Source organism: Batrachochytrium dendrobatidis (assembly GCF_000203795.2).
Source record: "Batrachochytrium dendrobatidis JAM81 unplaced genomic scaffold BATDEscaffold_7, whole genome shotgun sequence".
NCBI lineage: Eukaryota > Fungi > Chytridiomycota > Chytridiomycetes > Rhizophydiales > Batrachochytrium > Batrachochytrium dendrobatidis.
In genome coordinates this window covers 945,751-963,808 of record NW_006281105.1, presented here as the reverse complement: position 1 = coordinate 963,808, position 18,058 = coordinate 945,751, and the positions used below count along the sequence as shown (strand labels likewise).

Here is an 18,058-nt window from a genome sequence, read left to right as displayed (position 1 = left end):
ATTGGTAATGACAATCGATTGTTTGCATTTTTAACTTTGAAAAACTATGCTAGCCATTTATTTCCCAGCAGAACTATCTTTGCTAGTGCAGCGTCGCTCTGACGGTGTATTGGCATGCTTTACCATGAACCTGGACGATTTCTTTACCAATGCGTGGACAGCACCTCGGTTTCATTTGGTTTATACATGGTCTGGTCACAGTTGCTCAGTCGAGTCATTTATTCGCCATCCTGGTTTGCCATATGTGATTACTACCGATTCCTCTGGACTTTCCGCTGTATACAAATCATCCCCACCTCGAGTATGTACTTTAAACCGTGACTTGTTTTAGTATTTTTGATTTGTCAGAGCCATGTACCGTTGATTATTGTAATCTGACTTTCTATTTTCACTACTTAATTCTTTAGCGTGGGTTGCAAACTGTACCAAGCCTGCAACACATTTCATTCTTAAGATCTATTTTCTGGACTCATCCTAAAGCTGTATGCTGGATGCCAAACTCTCCCATAATTGCGGCAACTACGCCTACAGAGATAGCATTTTTTAAAATAGACTTGTCACCATATACTTGTGTTGGAAAACTAGATCTTGATGCCGTTGATTCTCTTGATCTTATTTTACTGCACGCTTTTCGTATTCCACCAGAAAAGAACTCGGATTCCAACTATAATGATGCTCTTAACCCACACTCTATATACTCTACCATTCACTTGCTTGGCGTTTCAGCTCTCGGCGTTGTATACCTCTGGGTTGTTTTTTTCAAAGAATCTGTTGTTATCTCAACTACTTTGGTATCCAAAAGCTCGCTATCAATAGATGCTCCAATCCACTCTGCATCTGTGTCCAGTGAACTTGTTTATTTTCAATCACCATATCAACCCATTGGATCACATGTATTCCAGACGGTGTTGTTAGATGGCCGTGTATTACGATGGCATTGTGATCAAGAAACTCTACCTATTATTCAGCCTGATATCCCACACGTGCGCCAAAATATGTCATGGATAATGGTTTCACAATTTGATTTGAGAAAAAATGCAGATTTGGGACTAGTTTCTGCCGATCCTTTTGGGAAACTTGCTGCTGTAACCCAGTCATCAACATCGACTGCTGAATTAACCGTATGGTCGATTGGATCGTCTGGCTTGAATTTGATCCCCGAATGGTCCGAAACATTAAATGAGCGAGTCAAATGCATTGATTGGTTTCTATCTTCTGATGGTCAAAGTCATATGGCTGTTGGGCTGCAGTCCAAAGTGGCTATTTACATTCAGGAAAGACTTGCTTCTACTGCTGACATGCCAAAATGGACTCAAATCAGTTGTATAAAACTTGAATTTACAGATTTTCCAAAAGACGAAATTCAGACGGTTGCCTGGCTTGCACACGGATCTATTTTTGTTTCGACAAAACTATATTCGGCAATTTACAGCAAGTGGATTGATATTGCTTCAGATAAACACGATCTACCTCCTTTGAATATGTTTAAAGCGACATCAGCATTGAATGGACGGTTTCCTGATCATCACCCCAAACTTCTTATTCAGTATTTGATGTGGGGGCAGTATGATAACGTCAAGTATATTCTATCTATGCTGCATCGATTTTCTAAATTGTGTATTGACGCAGGTCGGCCGGTTCCTGATGTACCTATTCCACTTTGGAAGCTATTTTGTGATACGGATCCGACTGTTGTTCCCGGATCGCCTGGGAGTCCTTATCCTGCACGTAAATTGTCTGCAGAGGATCTATTTTCTGATACAGAGTTTAAGATACCACATAAAACTGTGTCGACTGATTTCACACCTGAAGATGCTGCTGATCTTTTAAAGCTTTTCAGTACATGTCGTATGCCTCATATGAGTGAGAATGATCACGATATACTGCTTGGTGTAATTGACTCGTTTGCACAGCTGGCTCAATGTGATCAATCATTGGATCAAAACGGTATTCGTTATGTGCTGTTTTTGAAGCTGCTGATGCATTCCAAAGCTTTGGCTGCCGCTGCTTTAAAGGAAGCTGCTTCTGCTATACGTATTTTAGATGGGCCTTCTAAACCGCAGCCTACTACCGCTTCAAATGTAGATGCATTGCCACTTCCGCGGCTTACTAACCGCGATATTACATGGGCATTCATGAGCGATTGTCAAGATACTTTGGTTCAAATTGTTACAAATCTTCACGGCGGAAAACTCTATTGGTCTGATGCAAAAGATATTGGTTTGGGTCTTTGGCTCACCGACCCCAGTTTGCTTAAATCTCAGTTTGAATGTATTGCTCGTAACCAATATCTTGGCCGCAACGACTCCAAAGATCCCGTCAACTGTTCTCTGTTTTATCTTGCTCTTAAAAAAAAGAACGTATTGCTAGGTTTGTGGAGACTGGCAGTTTCACACCAAGAACAAGCAGCAATGCTGCGTTTTCTTGCCAACGACTTTAACGATGACCGATGGCGTCAAGCAGCTTTGAAGAATGCTTTTGCGTTGTTGGGAAAACAGCGATATGAGTATGCAGCAGCATTTTTTCTTTTGGCAGGTAATCTCAAGGATGCTGCCTATGTCTGTATTAAGCAACTGAATGATATACAGCTTGCTATTGCGCTTGTTAGAGTGTATGAAGGTGAAGATGGACCTGTTTTAAACGATCTGGTATTAAACACGCTGGTGCCAGATGCAATTGAAAAGGGCGATCGGTGGTTGGTGTTTATCTTGTACTACTTGTTGAAAAAACGCGACTTGGCATTTTATGCTACTGTGATGCCACTTGAAACGTTGGTTTGCACAAGTTCAGGTGCTAGTAGTAATGAGATCAACACATCTGTATTGGGTTCTCAAACAGGTGGAGGTATGTCTAAAATCAAAAATGGCACCCTTCCTGATAGATTGGTTGTAAACGATCCAGCGCTGTTGATTCTCTATAAACATTTACAGGAGCGATTAAAGACAATATTTATGATTGAACGACCAAGTATTACTCCTGAACTGGAGATGGAGCTGTTTTATTCTACTGCACAGGCGTATGAGAGACTTGGATGTCCTGCTCTTGCGTTGCACGTTATTCAATCTGCAAATTTATTGGATATGCCTATGGTTGAAATTGTTTCCGAGTACAGTAACGATACGGGTTTTGCTAGTAATGATCGTGTGGATAGTAAAAACAATCGTGCTAGCTTGTTGCCTGGAAATGATCCGACCGTGCCTGAAAGTAACCCTGTACTATCAAAGAGCAGCGACTTTGACTGGGGTGAGCCGGAAATCACACAACCTAAAGCCACCAGCGCAGCGATTGATTGGAGCGAAATGGAATCCACGAAACCCGCGGCCTCTGGAGGTATTGACTGGGGTGAGATGGAGCCTGTTCACAGCAACATTGACGACGAGCTTGATCGTGAACTAGCAGCATTGAATGATCAGCTTTCTGACGATATAGTTGTAGAGGAAGCCGATCCCAAACCTGTCGTAAGTCTTCCAGTTTTAGGATTGGAAACAAAAAAAGTAATACTTCAGCTTACGCAGGCTGATTGGCTTAAACTTGTTCTTCACCGACGTAGTATTAAAACATACGCATGGATTCTTGTTATGCGTGTACTCCAGTCCATATACAGTTCAGTCACAATTGTATCCGATTATAAAGCCACGCTAAAGATTGAACCTGTATTCAGTGACTATTTTTCGTATGTGCGACAAGGTATAACTGCACTAAGGCATATCGCTTCGTTGCCTGGAACTGTCATGGATCGTATACTGAGTCATCGATGCAGAGAGATGAATGCATTAATTGCATTCATGGAACTTGCACCTTTACATGGGCATGTGGCCGAATCCAACATGGATGTGTCAGAGTTTATGGTGCAAGAAGCCAACACTTTAGCACATATTGCATTCACAGAATTTGCTACAGATACAACAGAAAAGTTTCTTCTTTTAGACCAGATATCTATTCGTCTTTTACGATCGTTTGATATTTGGAATGAAAAGGCAGGCGAGTCTGTTTTATCGAATGTTGTGGTTTGTCAGACTTCTGTCACATCATTCATTATCCTGACTATGACGTCGTTGTTTTTCAAAAAGTACAATCGGGTTTGGTGGATTCTTGGAATGTGCGATCAGCTTTTTGAAGTGTTGTTGAAGGGAAATGATCGACGCGGGCTAGGATATTTGATTCATGATCTACTTGCAGATCGTGAACCCATTGCGCACCCTGATGGAGACCAAGACGAACTTAACAGCGAAGAAGAGGAGCTATTTGATGAGTTTGGACTGCCATTATATAGGGCCGGATCGCCGTGTGTTCTTCTTGCCGAGTCGCTGATACAACTGCTTGTGCTCAGACAAGTTTGTTTGGTGTTTGAGCACTATCTGGAACGTGTAAAAGAAGTCATTAATGTGCACGTTGGAATGGATCAAGCACATGGATTCTTGGCAGATTCGGTTATGAAGGGGATAAGTCGATACATTTTCTATTTGCAGCAAACAGTAACAGCCAAATGGGCTAGCATGGATTTTAAGCCCGAGATTAACATGAGGAGTTATTTGCACGAAACAGAGCTGAACCCGCTTTGGGATTTATTTAGGCACACATTTGATGTGCGTAAAATGATTCAAGATGTGGCACCACCCACTTTGACTGATACACTGGACATACCAAATGAGAATGAATCTGGTGGGATGAATCCGGCTTCACTCATGACTATCAATACGCAAGTACATTCTGGAGGAACTACTCAGGCAGATCCGGGTACTCCGCGATCAACACGATCCACTCAAAGTGCAGCCAGTACAATGACTGATGCAATGATGATGAGTTCAGCAGCAGTGTTTGAGCCCCAGCTTAACCCAACACTTTTTGGTACTGAGCGATCGGAAGTTGTGTTTCGAAGTGGTAGTAATGTGACTGCATTTGCCATCAATCCGATGAACTTGAACGAGATGGTTGTTTCCACGCACAAGAATATTCGGGAAATCAATCTACAACTAAGCTGTAGGTTTTACGAATCAAAAGAATGCATTGGAGATCGTGTTGATTCTGTGGATGATTTAAGTGCTTTGGGAAATATTGCAAATGCTGCAAGCAACGGCTTGTCTGGTGATGCTTCACCCGTTACGCCGAGTTCTACTCCACCACTGGGTATTGTAGAGTTCAAGGGTGTTGGGTCGAAACTTGCGGATGTCAACTATAGTTTGCAAGCCAAAATTGGCACTACTCAGAAAATGCTGCGACGAGCATTTACATCAAACCGACTAACACGAGGTGAGTGCTTGACATTACCTAAAGAATTGCTTACCTATGCAGTTTTAACTGTTTTTAATTGTGGGGTTATAATTAGATGATCGAGCGCAAATTGTCAATGGAGAGGTATATACATTTATTGACATCTATATTTTAAACTTGACATGTTTAACCAAGCACATTCTCTGAATTTAGGCTTTGAGACGAAGGATCCCTGGTGTGACTGCTATCGAATCACATCTTTCGCTTAATTATTGTAAGCACCATGATATACCATGCCTACATAGTCACGCTTGCACATTGATGCTCACAATCGATTTGATTTTGTTGATGTGTTTAGACTTGGCAACCACAAACAGTAATCATGTGCCTGGTGTGAATCTCTATCAATTTGGCCAATCAACCGAGCTTGTAACATATACGGTCCCCTCAGAGTTACGATTGACAGCATGTCATTTTGATCCTTTTGGGGTTCGATTTGGCGCAGCAGATACAAAGGGCGATTTATTCATGTGGCGATTTGATACAGCTCAGTCGGCATTAAGACCTGCATTGATTTTAAGACAGTGTCATCTTGGTCCGGTGAACGACTTTGTATTTATGAACTCTACTACTACTCTTGCTACGGCAGGCATATCTACCAATAACAGGTCATTGTAACTATACCATGTGCCATGCAATACAATCATATGATACTGACTCGAGTGCATGTGGATAAATAGTAACGTGTGCATGTGGGATACACTAGTTCCACCCTCTAAATCTAAGATCAAGTGTGAGTATTATATTTCAATCACTTGATGGCATCAGTACGATTGCATTTTAAACTAATTCAACCCATTCGTGTTTTGGATTTTGGGATTTAAACAGCGTTTCAGATTGGGGAAGCAGGAATCTCATCATTGGAATATTCACCCCGTCATAATCTATTGATAGTCGGTGGTAAACGGGGATACATATGTAAGTGGATAAGTAGTCATGTGTAGGGTGAAGGAGATATACTCAAAGAATGCATATTAGATGTGATTGATGTAAGACAGGGAGCGTCAGTGGTGAATACATTTCATGCACATAACCATGCGGTCAAAGCATTGGCAATTGATCCAATAACAGACACGTTGATATCGGGATCGAGCGGAGGACAAATCAAGGCAAGAAACTGTTCAAGATATGTCGTACATGTGTGCTCAGACTAATGTAATTGAATGAATAGATATGGGATGTGCAGGCACTGGGGAATGCTGAGATTATGAGTGCATCCAGAGGGACGATTGCAACACAAGGAACGTACAGTAACAATGGAAACCCAAATGGATCGCAACATCACGGAGTTCTATCACTCACCGTTCATAGCGGATTGTTGTATAGCAGTGCAGTGGATGGATCCGTGAGCAGGACGCTCTTGCCAACATCAGGATTTTGAATAAATTGAATCCAAAACTTTAAAATCAACTTGTCTTGTTGAGTTATTGCAGAACATATCGCAGTTATTACACATGAGCAACTCTCCAAAACCCTCTCGACTGTCTACTTCCAATGCATTCGCTGTAGGAGAATCTGTCACTCTTGCTACAACAGGACTTGTTGCTACAGTCAGATTCATTGGAACCACATCATTTGCTGCTGGCTTGTGGGTTGGCGTAGAACTCAACGAACCCAGTGGGAAAAACGACGGTTCTGTAGGAGATTTTCGATACTTTGAGTGTCCAGCTTCGCATGGATTGTTTGTCAAGACATCGCAAGTTATTCCATTCGAAGCTGGAACAGATTCGCTCTTGCAAGCGCCACGTCGGTCAGCGACCAGAACGAACAGCAACTCGCCTAAAAATTCATCTCCAAAGACGGCCGGTTCTTCGCCTCGGACGTCCTTGTCAAGGTCCGACTCTTCTCCATCTCGATCTCAATCTCCATCTGCTGGATCTCCTTCAGTTACTGGTGTACGAAATGCACCAACCAAAGTAAGTGCATTCCAATTGTGCAATCGTATCCTATATGGCTGGCTGACCACCCATTCATGAATCAACTCAATTCAGACTTCTTCGGATCGTAAATCTTTGAGTTCTACTACGCTAGCATCTGATCATAGGCGTGTGTCGCAATCTACACGGTCGCCATCGTCTGCTGAAACTCATTCTTCTACTACACATAGTCGTCCTTCCTCTTCATTGGGAGCTTCTCGTCCTTCTTTACCAGCTTCGTCTAGAACAAAAATGGCCTTTTCTAGACTTTCACTTCCACCTTCTACCGATACTACTGCCTCGAAAACAAAAACAAGACCTTCCTCAACAGTAGCTTCTCCATCCAAATCTTCTTTGAAACTCTCTGCTCCCAATCGTAAGAGTCTCGGAAATGCCAGCAGGCCCGAATCTCCTTTGGCGTCCCCATCTTTAAAACAAAAAACTGCGTTAAAACAAACAAGCACCGCTGGCACTAGCGTGTCGGAGATTCTATCCCATTCAGAATCAGCAATTTCCCATACAACTAATACTGCTACTAAATCTAATGATACTCCTACTACTAAAGCTTTATTTATTTCACAAGCGCATAATATTCCTGCCGTTATTGATACCACTAAAGACATTTCTCGCGATGACATGGACTTGAAGTTTGATGACAACTATGATCAAAGCAATCATCATCCATTGGACTCGGCGCCATCCTGCAATAATTCAAATCCAATCAATACCCCAGTTATGAATAGACCATCTTCTCGAACTACGTACCAGTCTGTATCACCATCTGCCTCAGAGTTTTCATCTACTCCTGCATTTTGTGGTCATCGTACTTCGTTTGGTGCTCTTATTGAAGACTATAGTATAGATGAATATCAAAATGCTCACGATTCTAGCCAATCTCACCACAACTCGATCTCACAATCACGACCGGATATGTCATCTCGTCGATCTTCTATTCCTACTATATCTAATACTAGTACAACAGCTTTACCAAATACCCAGCAAAAAGATATTTCCGATAAAAAGAGTTCATCTGTAGCTGTACACGATGCATTGCAGAACTTTACTAATCTTATTTCTCGTCGCGCTTCTATTTCTGCAAAAAAATATGAAAACGAGCCAGCTTCTCAGCAGAACATAAGCAGTTTTCGATCTAGTTTAACAAATGGGCCATTAACACTGCTTTCTTCTACTCCTGAACATTCTGAACAGCAATCTTATACACCTGCTTCGATTGCTGTAGCAAAGGCTGAATCAGAATGTCCAAAACCTATCACTGAGGCGCATACATCAAATATCACACCCTTGCTCAACAACACGGATTGTATAAACGGTGTTACTGGGTCTAATTTTGCTCTTGATCAAGGGCTTTTGCAAAACCTACCCAATGCGGATAGGATAAACCAAAACAGTGTTGATGTTCAAAAAGATGATGGACAGGTTGACACAACTTACATGTTAGGCTCAGTCATAACGATCCCTCAAACCCCAGATCATGCTCGATCATCAGCGCTGCAACAGTCAGAGCTTGCGTCACTCAATAAACCTGCATTGACACCCATTAGACCGTATGAATCTCCACTTGTCACAGCTCTGTCTGAATCAATAGAACCCATGGTCACCAAGCGCAAATTTGATCAATTAGAGCACGAATTTAAACTATTGCAGAATTCTTACGAGCAGGATAAGCGTCGACTTGCCAATTTGCGTCAATCGGAAGAAAAGTGGACTACAACTGAAACATCACTGGCAATCTTGACAGAGAAGCATTCCAAAGTTGTGATGGAGTTACGTGATATCTCGAAAAAATGTCATGAATTGACTACACATTGTAATCAGCTTGAAGCTGAAAACGCAGACGCAATGGATAGAATGGAGATGTTGCTGGTGGATAACGAGATTGTGCAAGAACATGTGGATGTATTGAAAGAGGATGCCAAAGTTATGCAGGATCGTATTGAAGAATTGACTCTAGAAGTGGATGTTATAAAGGCAGAAAAAGAACTGCTTATTAGTGGTGAAGCATTTGATGTAGAAAATGCTGGAGAAACGCCTAGATTCAATCAACGGCAGCTTGAGCTTCAGAATGAGCGACTTCGCGAAGCACTTATCAAGTAAACTTTTAAACGCTGGCGTCATTTATTTTTGGATTTAAAATACTGACTTGCTTTATGTGTATCTTTAACCTTGTTATTTAGATTGAGAGATATGTCGCATCATACTGAAACTGTACTCAAGGAACAAATTGAATCTGCACACTTGAATTCATCTGCTTTCTTGACCATGCAACAAAAACTTTTGGATCTAGAATCGAAACTTGGCCATGCTCATGAGTTTATTGATGATTTGAAACTTCAATTGGACGATGCACTTGGATCTGAAGAACTAGTGCATTCATTGACCGATCGCAATCTTGCACTTGGAGAGGTACGTAATTTTAATGTTATCAAGATGTCAAAGCTGGAACAATGACTGAGATTGAGTTTGATCACTTTGTATTGTAGAAACTGGATATCATGACAAATAATGTTGAAGAATTAGAAATGCTTAGAACTTTAAATAATGATCTCGAAGAAGCACATATGGAGATTCAAAAAATGCTGACCAATGAAATCAATATCAAGGATGCTGCTTTGGCTGAACTTGGTAGTCGTGTGGTTGATCAACGAAATACGCTGATTGATTGTGAAAATACTATTCAGCAGTTTCGTGATTTAGTTGGTCAATATGAAAGGTAAGTTTTTCATTAGCACTACTATCAATCCAACTATGATGTGCATGGTACTGTTTTTACTGAACCATTTTGCATAAACAGGGATGGCCATGAACGATCTCTACAAGCCAGTATATCAGAGCCATTGTTTGAAAATAAAACTCGACTGGATTTACAAGCGCAAGTACAGAATGCAGCAGCTTTGAACATGGAACTTCAAAAAGCTGTTGAACAAGCCACATTATATCGCATAGACGCGCAGGACAAGCAGCTCCAGCTTGAACAAACTATTCAGGAACTAAGCATAGTCCGACTTTTTCTTCCAGACGAGTATCTTAAAACAGACAACGATGTTGTACAATGTTTGCTGTTGTTACAGCGCATAGCGATTAAAAGTCACGTTGTCAGAAACTACTATAACGATTGTATTACTGCACAGAATAGTATTGAGCTCAGTCATTATGCAGTGTATTTGGACTCGTCAAGTGTTTTGTTGGGATTGGAACATACGGCCAAAAGATTGTATCGCGCTCTAGAAGTCACATCAGATGAAGCATCATATTTAAAGTTTGGACGATTGTATCACCAATTGTTGCTGATTGAGCATGAGTGAGTTTAAAGTGATTGTATTATTTATTTTCAACATTCTACTATTTGCATACTTATTTTTAATTCTATATTATTGTATCTAATAGAATCGACTCGGTCAAGAATAACATTCAAAGTAGCACTCCAACAGACCAAGACAACTATTTCAAACTGTGCCACGTTTTGGAAAAGTTGATTGAATTTTTACAGCATTATATTGACAAAGTAGACAATGCTGTACCGACACTTCGTAAGCCGCTTCTCGTGGCTGCATTGGAAGAAGCATCACACCATATCGAGTGCATTCAGCTTGAAACAAATCTGATCAAGTACATTTTTTCCAAAGGTGATTGCAATGATGAGGACTGTTTTTCTCCAAGCTCAGATATGCTAGAAGCAACGCAGTTACTATCATTACTTTCCCATGCTACTGAAAATGTGGATATTTGTAAAGAAGCTGTCAATCGCCTTCGAGCCAGTCTCCAATCAGTGTTCAATCAAGACATGACACCAAACATAGATGTGTCCAATAAGGTGTTTGACACCTTGATGCCTTTACAAGTGCTTTCGAAATTTATTACCACTTTGAGAAGCAAGCTGCAAGTCATGGTAGATGAGTTCAAACAAAAAAGGCGTGAAATTGATTATAGCGCCTTGACACATTTGCTTTCTACACTTTCAGCAGATATGCTTGGATCGTTTGCATCTAACCCCGGAGAGGCCTTTTCACGACGGGTGCAGGATATTTTGTCGACATTTTTGGCACTCGATAGTGTGTTGCAAGTCAAAGATGCGTTTGAAGCTATTGTGCCTGTTTTACCTGCTTGGTCGTGGCGAGCTGATACTCTTAAAGCGGAATTTGCACTCAATGGGATGCTGAAGCTCAAGGTTGAAAAGCTTGAGAGCCAGATCTTTAATGCAGCTCACGAATTGGTTAATAAGAAAGAAATGCTTGGTGAAGCTACAGCCCAAATCGAGGTTCTTAAAAGCAAGCTCGAAAACTATGATAAATTGGTAAGTCTAAAAGTTTGTCAATCGTGCAGGTTACTGTATTTTCAAAGCAGTTTTTGTAACAAACCTTTAATATTTAATTTCCAGTCAACTACTGTACAAGAATTAGAAGATGAACTGGAAAATGCAAAAGCAGAGGAAACGACATTTAAAAATGCTGTTCAGACCATGCAAGCTGATTTAGAAGCTGCTGATATGGAGATTACTTTGCTGAAAAAGACAATTAGAAAACTAGAACGGTCTGCTGTATCTGGATCTCCTGCCAAACCTGTAGCTGATAGAAACCAGTCTTTTAATGGAGCGCCATTTAATGATTCGTTGTTGGCGAATGGATTTCAGTCGCAAGGAATGATTGATGCCGATACACTTGCCAAGGTAATCCAAACAGCTTGTTTAAAAAAAGGGTTACTGAATATTTACCGTTTATATTTTATTTTGGATCATTAGATGGATGCGCAAAAAGCAGCAATATGGTTTCTTATAACAGAAAATGCTCGACTTAAATCCACAGCACAGTCGATTCAAATGATGGAGTTACTACATCCAAGTGATCCTATAACCAAACTGGTTTCAAGACAATCGCGACAATCGGCGTTTGGTTACTCTGATTCTGGTCATACCCATGCATCTGGTATTGACACGAATCTACTGAATGCCGAAAAGATCAAGAAACTGTCAATAGAAGCAGACGAGCTGGCCAAGGATGTATATGAATTCAATGTTAATAGTCGAGTTGTAGATGTATCGGTATTTACAAATGCCACTGTTGAGCCGACTACAAAGGATAGTGCAAGAGGAACTGGGCCAAGAGTGCAAAAGTGGTTACCATTGAATCTTGACCCTCGAGTACAGTTGCAGAGCCAGCGCGCTATATTGGATGGGTTTGCAGATCGATGGGAGAAATTGCGATGGAATGCATCTCAAAGCATAAAAATGACTGGTGATCAATCAGGCATTGGCAATGCATATTCATCGTCTGCTACGCCTAGTAACATTATTGGACGTATCTCGATGCCGTGTAGTATGCAATCGATGGATCGCGATGAATCCAAAGGCCCACAAAGAGTGGAAGCACACACATGGAAAGAGATGTTTGAGATACAATCCTTGTTTCTATAGACTGATCATGATTGCTTTCTACAAGCCTTTCAATAAACAATCAATGCATTACAAGCCAGAGTTGGTTTTACAATCGTCAACTTGACTTTTAGCTATGCATTCCATTCAACCCATACCAACGCAGAGTCATCCGTTAGAACCATTGACAAACAACCTTCCATTGCTAGAACATCAGCAGGGTGAAGATGAGATACACAAAGACATTCACCGTTTGAAATCCAGTCCAAGACAGATATTCCAGTCCATATCAACCATCTTTGCTGGCACTTATGGACTTCAAGCCATCATGTCCATCATGTCTAAAGGTCGTAGCCGTTCAGACAGTTTCTTATCAAGTCATTTTGGATTAGATAAAGCCAGAGTATCGTTTATATTCACAGCAGTATCGGCCACATTCCAACTCTTGGGCTTGGTTACACCGTCTTATTTCTCCAAAACATCAAATGAGAACAGCCATGGGTGGAGATGGTCAGCTGTTAAAGGTGCATTGGCAAGTCTGTGGTTAGTTGGAGTTAAAAGGGAGAATGACCGAAGGCAGATTGCACTGACGCTGGCTGTCAGAATAGTGTATTTTGCTGTTCGGGCTTGGATCTTTCAGTTTCGTCCAGCATCTACTCGCAAAGATCAAAAGCATTCTGTTGATGGCAATGACAATGGACAGTGCGATGTGGATAGCAAATCATTGAAACCGCATCTCTGGTCTGAGAGCGTATCTAATCTTGCGAGACTCTTGGATCAATATGGCGTGTATATGGTCTGGTTGTTCAATGCGTATTGGATATGCAGTTGGTCGTTTCTTTCTTCTCATCTTCTTCCAGTAAGTTGCATCAGTAAAATGTATCTCGTATGTAGTCTATCCATGTGCATGTATCTAAACATCAACCATTAGCCTTCCTATTTCAGATCTGTCCTGTATTTATCATCATGTCGCGATCGGCTCGGACCTGATTATGAAAATATAGTGATTGGAACGGGAGAACTGACAAGGTTTCTATCCACTCAACCATCTGATAGTCCCATAGCACAAATTCCTCTTTGGTCAACATCAAAAGCACACATTGAGCACCTGTTTGAGACGGTTCAACCGACTGATCGACATGCTAGCGCGTTAATGAAGTTGCATGGATTGAGAAAAGAGTTTAGTGAGGGTGGTTTGGGAACATCTGGAAACCATTCGACACTTTCCTGTGCAGTCATCCATCCAGGTGAAACCATTTGTGAAACTGCAGCCTTGAGAGTGTTTGTCCTTGGATTGCCCAAGCTTCTCAAGATTTATTCTGTAATCAACACGGTGAGTACATTAACAACTAAGCCGGATCAAGTTCTTTTGTACTAGATTTAAAACTTGTATTCTACAGTCAGTATTTGTTTATTGATTTGCTTGGTCACTCTAGGCCATCTTTTCTTGGAGTCTCGCGCAGTATTTTCACAAACGGGTTACAACGGGATGCAATCATCCACGCGATAGTGCATATCTAGTTGTTTTTCATTCATTAAAACGTATGTTGATATCGTCTGCTCGATCCGTGTCGGCATTTTCAATCTATCTGCTCATTTACAGCTACAGTATTTGCAGACTACGCAAGATATGTGGCAAAGACTACATGGTTTTGTGAGTTGTCAATTTGATTTGATGTTTACTTTTTAAATGCATGCTGATGTATAAATGTCGCTATTCTGCAAATAGATATGGGCTTGCAGGATTGATTGCTTCACCTTCCATGTTGATTGAGAAACAGACGCGACTTCCTGAACTCAACACCTACTTGACAATGCAAGTCATTGCTGGGTTTATATCCATGGCTATCGAGGCTGGATGGTTCAAGTATAAAAAGTATGTTTTAATCCAACTGGGGTTTCCACTATCTTTTAGTGACTTGACTGATTGAAACCATGTTTACATGTCGGAATAATTTTATAGATATGCAGAGATGGCTGTGATTGTTCCTGCCATGGCTACATTAGGAATCATTCTTGAGCATTACCCACATGCTCCACAGGGTATCTACGGACCCCTTCTCCACAAGTATTTCGGGACACATTCCAAACACCCTACATCACACCCGAAACCACAATCTACTCCATCCATTGATACTGGAAAAAGATTGGATCCAAGCAAATAAAGTACATGAGCGAATCAATGGCCAGACCTGTTTATTGAAAAAAGGGATTTACACATAATAGTCTGGCTTCTTGATATTCACACCTTGTTCTGACATGGCAGCAGCCAAGTCGTCCATAGTAAGCACTGTTCTCTTATCCTGACATCATGAGCAATATTTAGGAATCAGATCTGTTTGAACCATCATGTTGGGTCAACCCTTTCAACGTACCTTGAGAGTCTGACGTCGCTCTTTACCCTGAACAGCCTGCTGTCGCAGTTTAGAGTAATGCATTGCATCGGTAGCAATATCTGAAATAAACTTTTGTGTAGCAAGTGCTAGCAGTCGTTTGACTCGCACATCATCACATTGAAACCCTGATCTTGCCAAATGATGATCCGTTACACTATCAGGAATCTAAAACAAAGTCAATACAATGTATACACCAGTATCAACCACAACCATCAAGTGCTTACAATGGGTGCAAACTCATCCATAAGCAAGAGAATCTCTGACAAGGCTTCAGCCTTGCGTTCAGTCTCTTGTTCATGAAAAGTCTTTTTACGTTTGAACGACACTGCAGGGTTGATGGATGAAGAACTTATAGCTGCTGATCCAGATGTCGGTAGAGATGTGGATTCTAGTTTTGGAGAAACTTCCAGGTCTGTTTGGTCCAAGTCCATGATTACCAATGACAATTCGTTTGTATGAATTACAATTGTATTCACGAAAAATACAAGATTAAATTTGATAAATCATCAAATTTACTGACCAATATTGTGCTATTGAACCCTTGAGTTGGTTGGTATTGTTCGTGGTGATTGGCATGCATTCTTGAACTAAAATGTATGAGATTAAAACAACATGTGAAAGAACAAGTCCAAAAAGAATCATTACAATTCAAAACTAGTTTGATGTGTTCTATTATACATGGAATATCTGCTTTGAAAAATTCGAATTAAACTGCAAAGTATTGTGTTGCATTGGATCAATTATCTTGATTTGTTTGGATACTAGAATCTAATCCAACTCAATACACAGCTTGGTCAATTTATATATTCAAGTGCTGGATCATTGACATTCAGTACCAAATCAGTCTTGCTGAATTGACCGTGTATATTCACACAACTCTAAACCCAATCTATTACAAATAGGCGATACAATACCAAATGAATGATCAATTCAATTATAATCACTAAACAGCACTATGCTATCCAAATAGTTTCAAGTGTCTACTTGGTTTAAAAATCATATTCAGAAATAATGTCCACATCTGGATCAAAGTCGGGAGTCATTTCTTCAATGGAAAACAGCGGTGCTGAGCCAGTTGCTAGCTCAGTCATCTTGGCACACAACACATCAAAATCCTTTAGACTATGACAGTAGAATCCAATAACAAGTGATGGGTCCATGGATGCAATCGGTAGTAGCCTGACTTTTTCACAATGATAACTCAAAAGATCCTAGAATGTTGAGCATGTCAAGTATTAGGGTTAGATACCAATTTCATGCAGAATCTATAGTAAAACAGTTGGTTCAACTAGTTGGAAACATGTACCTCCATCTTGTATGATGTAATGTCTCGACTGTCCACACCTGACAAGTTTAAATAAAACAATGATGGTGGTTAAATAGATGCAATGTGCAATCTAGCATCGTGCTTTATATACACTAGATATTTAAATCAAAGTGAAGCATACTTGGACGAAGATGGTGCGGATCAAGATATATCAAATGGTCGCCATCTACACCAAGAAAGAATAATGATGAATTTGGTCGACCGCTAAAATATAGTATCAATCAAGTAAGTGATTTTCATGCGCTCACAAATATAAATCACTAGCAGCTTTACCCTGCAATTCCAACACAATGAGACATGGCGAAGCAGTGCTAATCAAGAACAACATGATATTAAATGAATATACATCAATGCTAGACACTCGATAAAATCCACAATGAAGCATTACCTTGACTCCAGGGTAATATACTGGGTTCATGGTTTCCACGCCAAGCCGAAGTGGAATCATGATTAGTACGGCAGGCGTCTTTCCATCGTCTCGTGTAGCTGATAGAATAGTATTGATTTCATTCTTGTATACCACACCATCATTGGAAACATGAACTTTCAAGCTTATTCTTTGATCATCGTTCACAAGAACCCTAACAGATTTAACATGATAAATGAGTTGATTTGTATGGATATAGAGTTTAAAGTGGTTTATGCCATTGAATCAATCCAAAACTACTTTAAAACTTGAGATATGGTACTTGGACCAAACCATTCGCCAATCTGCTTGTCAAAACGAATCCCAAGAGTTGCAATACGCTGAATTGAATATGGACTTGTATTTACATCCAGAAACTTTGTGAGGATGCTACAATAAGTCAGCCAAGTATCTCTATCGTTAGAATCACCCAATCTCCAATCTAATGTTCAAACAGTAGTGTTAGACAATACAATGATATACAATTGTAAAATTAAGCTTCCTAATGGACTAGACAACATATTGGCCATGCTTTAGAATCAAGTACTACCTCTTCCAAGCTCATGGAATAAGAGTGCGTTTGCAACCAACATTTGACCACTTCGGAGCATACATCCCCATCCACTGTCACAGGTGTATCCAGTTGGCTTGATTGCAGCGAATCCTTTACGATAAGTCATCCATAGTCGTGAATGAAAATCGTCCAGAAAATGTGGATGAGCAAGAGACGAATAGGTCTGTGCTAGAAAGACTATCGGACTGTTTGGGTCCAAAGTTGGGATGCCAGATGACGCTGCCGATGAAAGATATGGACGATGGTACTTGGTAAAACGACTCAGCTCACTTGCCATATCAAGAGATTGAATGCTATGCAGAGCTCTGGTCATGAGCAAGGACAGTCCGCCAGACAGACGGCTCCAAGTAGTGACATGTGCTGCACTGTCATGATTAGGGTTGTTATCAGATGGAGTAGAACTGGTGCAGCTTTCATTACAATTCGTAGCGGACATATCTGGAGTATTTGCGATTGAATGTATGCTCATATTAGATGCTGTATCATGTCCAAACTTTGCTGCGTTCACTTCAGCAGCAGCAGATTCCGTAGTATCAACAGCACTCATTAGATTGAATAGTGTTCACGCTCAGGATCACGGCTGGTGACAATGGGCATGGGAATGGAAAGATAAAATCAACGAGAAATTGGCAGTAACACCAGTTATCATGTGTTTGCAAGTACTTGCGTTCTATCCAACCACACTATGAGTTGTTGAGTAATACTGTTGTTTTGCAAGTATCGATGAATTTGAATGGCAGGATCGTTGATCGTGTCGTGTGCTGTGATGACAATCTGACTCG

At 40.7% G+C, this 18,058-nt stretch overlaps 4 protein-coding genes across 4 annotated transcripts; 2 read left to right on the top strand and 2 right to left on the bottom strand.

Annotated features, from left to right (window-relative positions):
* Window positions 1-4,414: 4,414 nt before the first annotated feature.
* Window positions 4,415-6,679, top strand: BATDEDRAFT_37059 (uncharacterized protein). The gene is made up of 8 exons (XM_006679546.1): window positions 4,415-5,250; window positions 5,327-5,355; window positions 5,425-5,485; window positions 5,570-5,879; window positions 5,952-6,004; window positions 6,100-6,189; window positions 6,250-6,380; window positions 6,443-6,679. The coding sequence occupies exons 1-8, from the start codon at window positions 4,434-4,436 to the stop codon at window positions 6,650-6,652; spliced, it is 1,701 nt and encodes a 566-aa protein (XP_006679609.1). The 5' UTR covers window positions 4,415-4,433; the 3' UTR covers window positions 6,653-6,679.
* A 46-nt stretch (window positions 6,680-6,725) lies between these two features.
* BATDEDRAFT_89269 (uncharacterized protein) lies at window positions 6,726-12,615 on the top strand (the record flags this gene model as incomplete). Its single annotated transcript, XM_006679681.1, has 8 exons — window positions 6,726-7,187; window positions 7,263-9,298; window positions 9,383-9,611; window positions 9,689-9,918; window positions 10,000-10,506; window positions 10,593-11,499; window positions 11,584-11,871; window positions 11,944-12,615. 8 exons carry the CDS (start codon window positions 6,726-6,728, stop codon window positions 12,613-12,615), a joined length of 5,331 nt encoding a protein of 1,776 aa, XP_006679744.1.
* Window positions 12,616-14,786: 2,171 nt separating this feature from the next.
* Window positions 14,787-15,400, bottom strand: BATDEDRAFT_89443 (uncharacterized protein; the record flags this gene model as incomplete). Its single annotated transcript, XM_006679609.1, has 3 exons — window positions 14,787-14,876; window positions 14,949-15,134; window positions 15,194-15,400. 3 exons carry the CDS (start codon window positions 15,398-15,400, stop codon window positions 14,787-14,789), a joined length of 483 nt encoding a protein of 160 aa, XP_006679672.1.
* A 558-nt stretch (window positions 15,401-15,958) lies between these two features.
* Window positions 15,959-17,823, bottom strand: BATDEDRAFT_35298 (cysteine protease ATG4; the record flags this gene model as incomplete). The annotated part of the gene is made up of 7 exons (XM_006679508.1): window positions 15,959-16,180; window positions 16,276-16,313; window positions 16,418-16,500; window positions 16,570-16,607; window positions 16,685-16,877; window positions 16,964-17,144; window positions 17,253-17,823. 7 exons carry the CDS (start codon window positions 17,821-17,823, stop codon window positions 15,959-15,961), a joined length of 1,326 nt encoding a protein of 441 aa, XP_006679571.1.
* Between the last annotated feature and the right edge of the window lie 235 nt (window positions 17,824-18,058).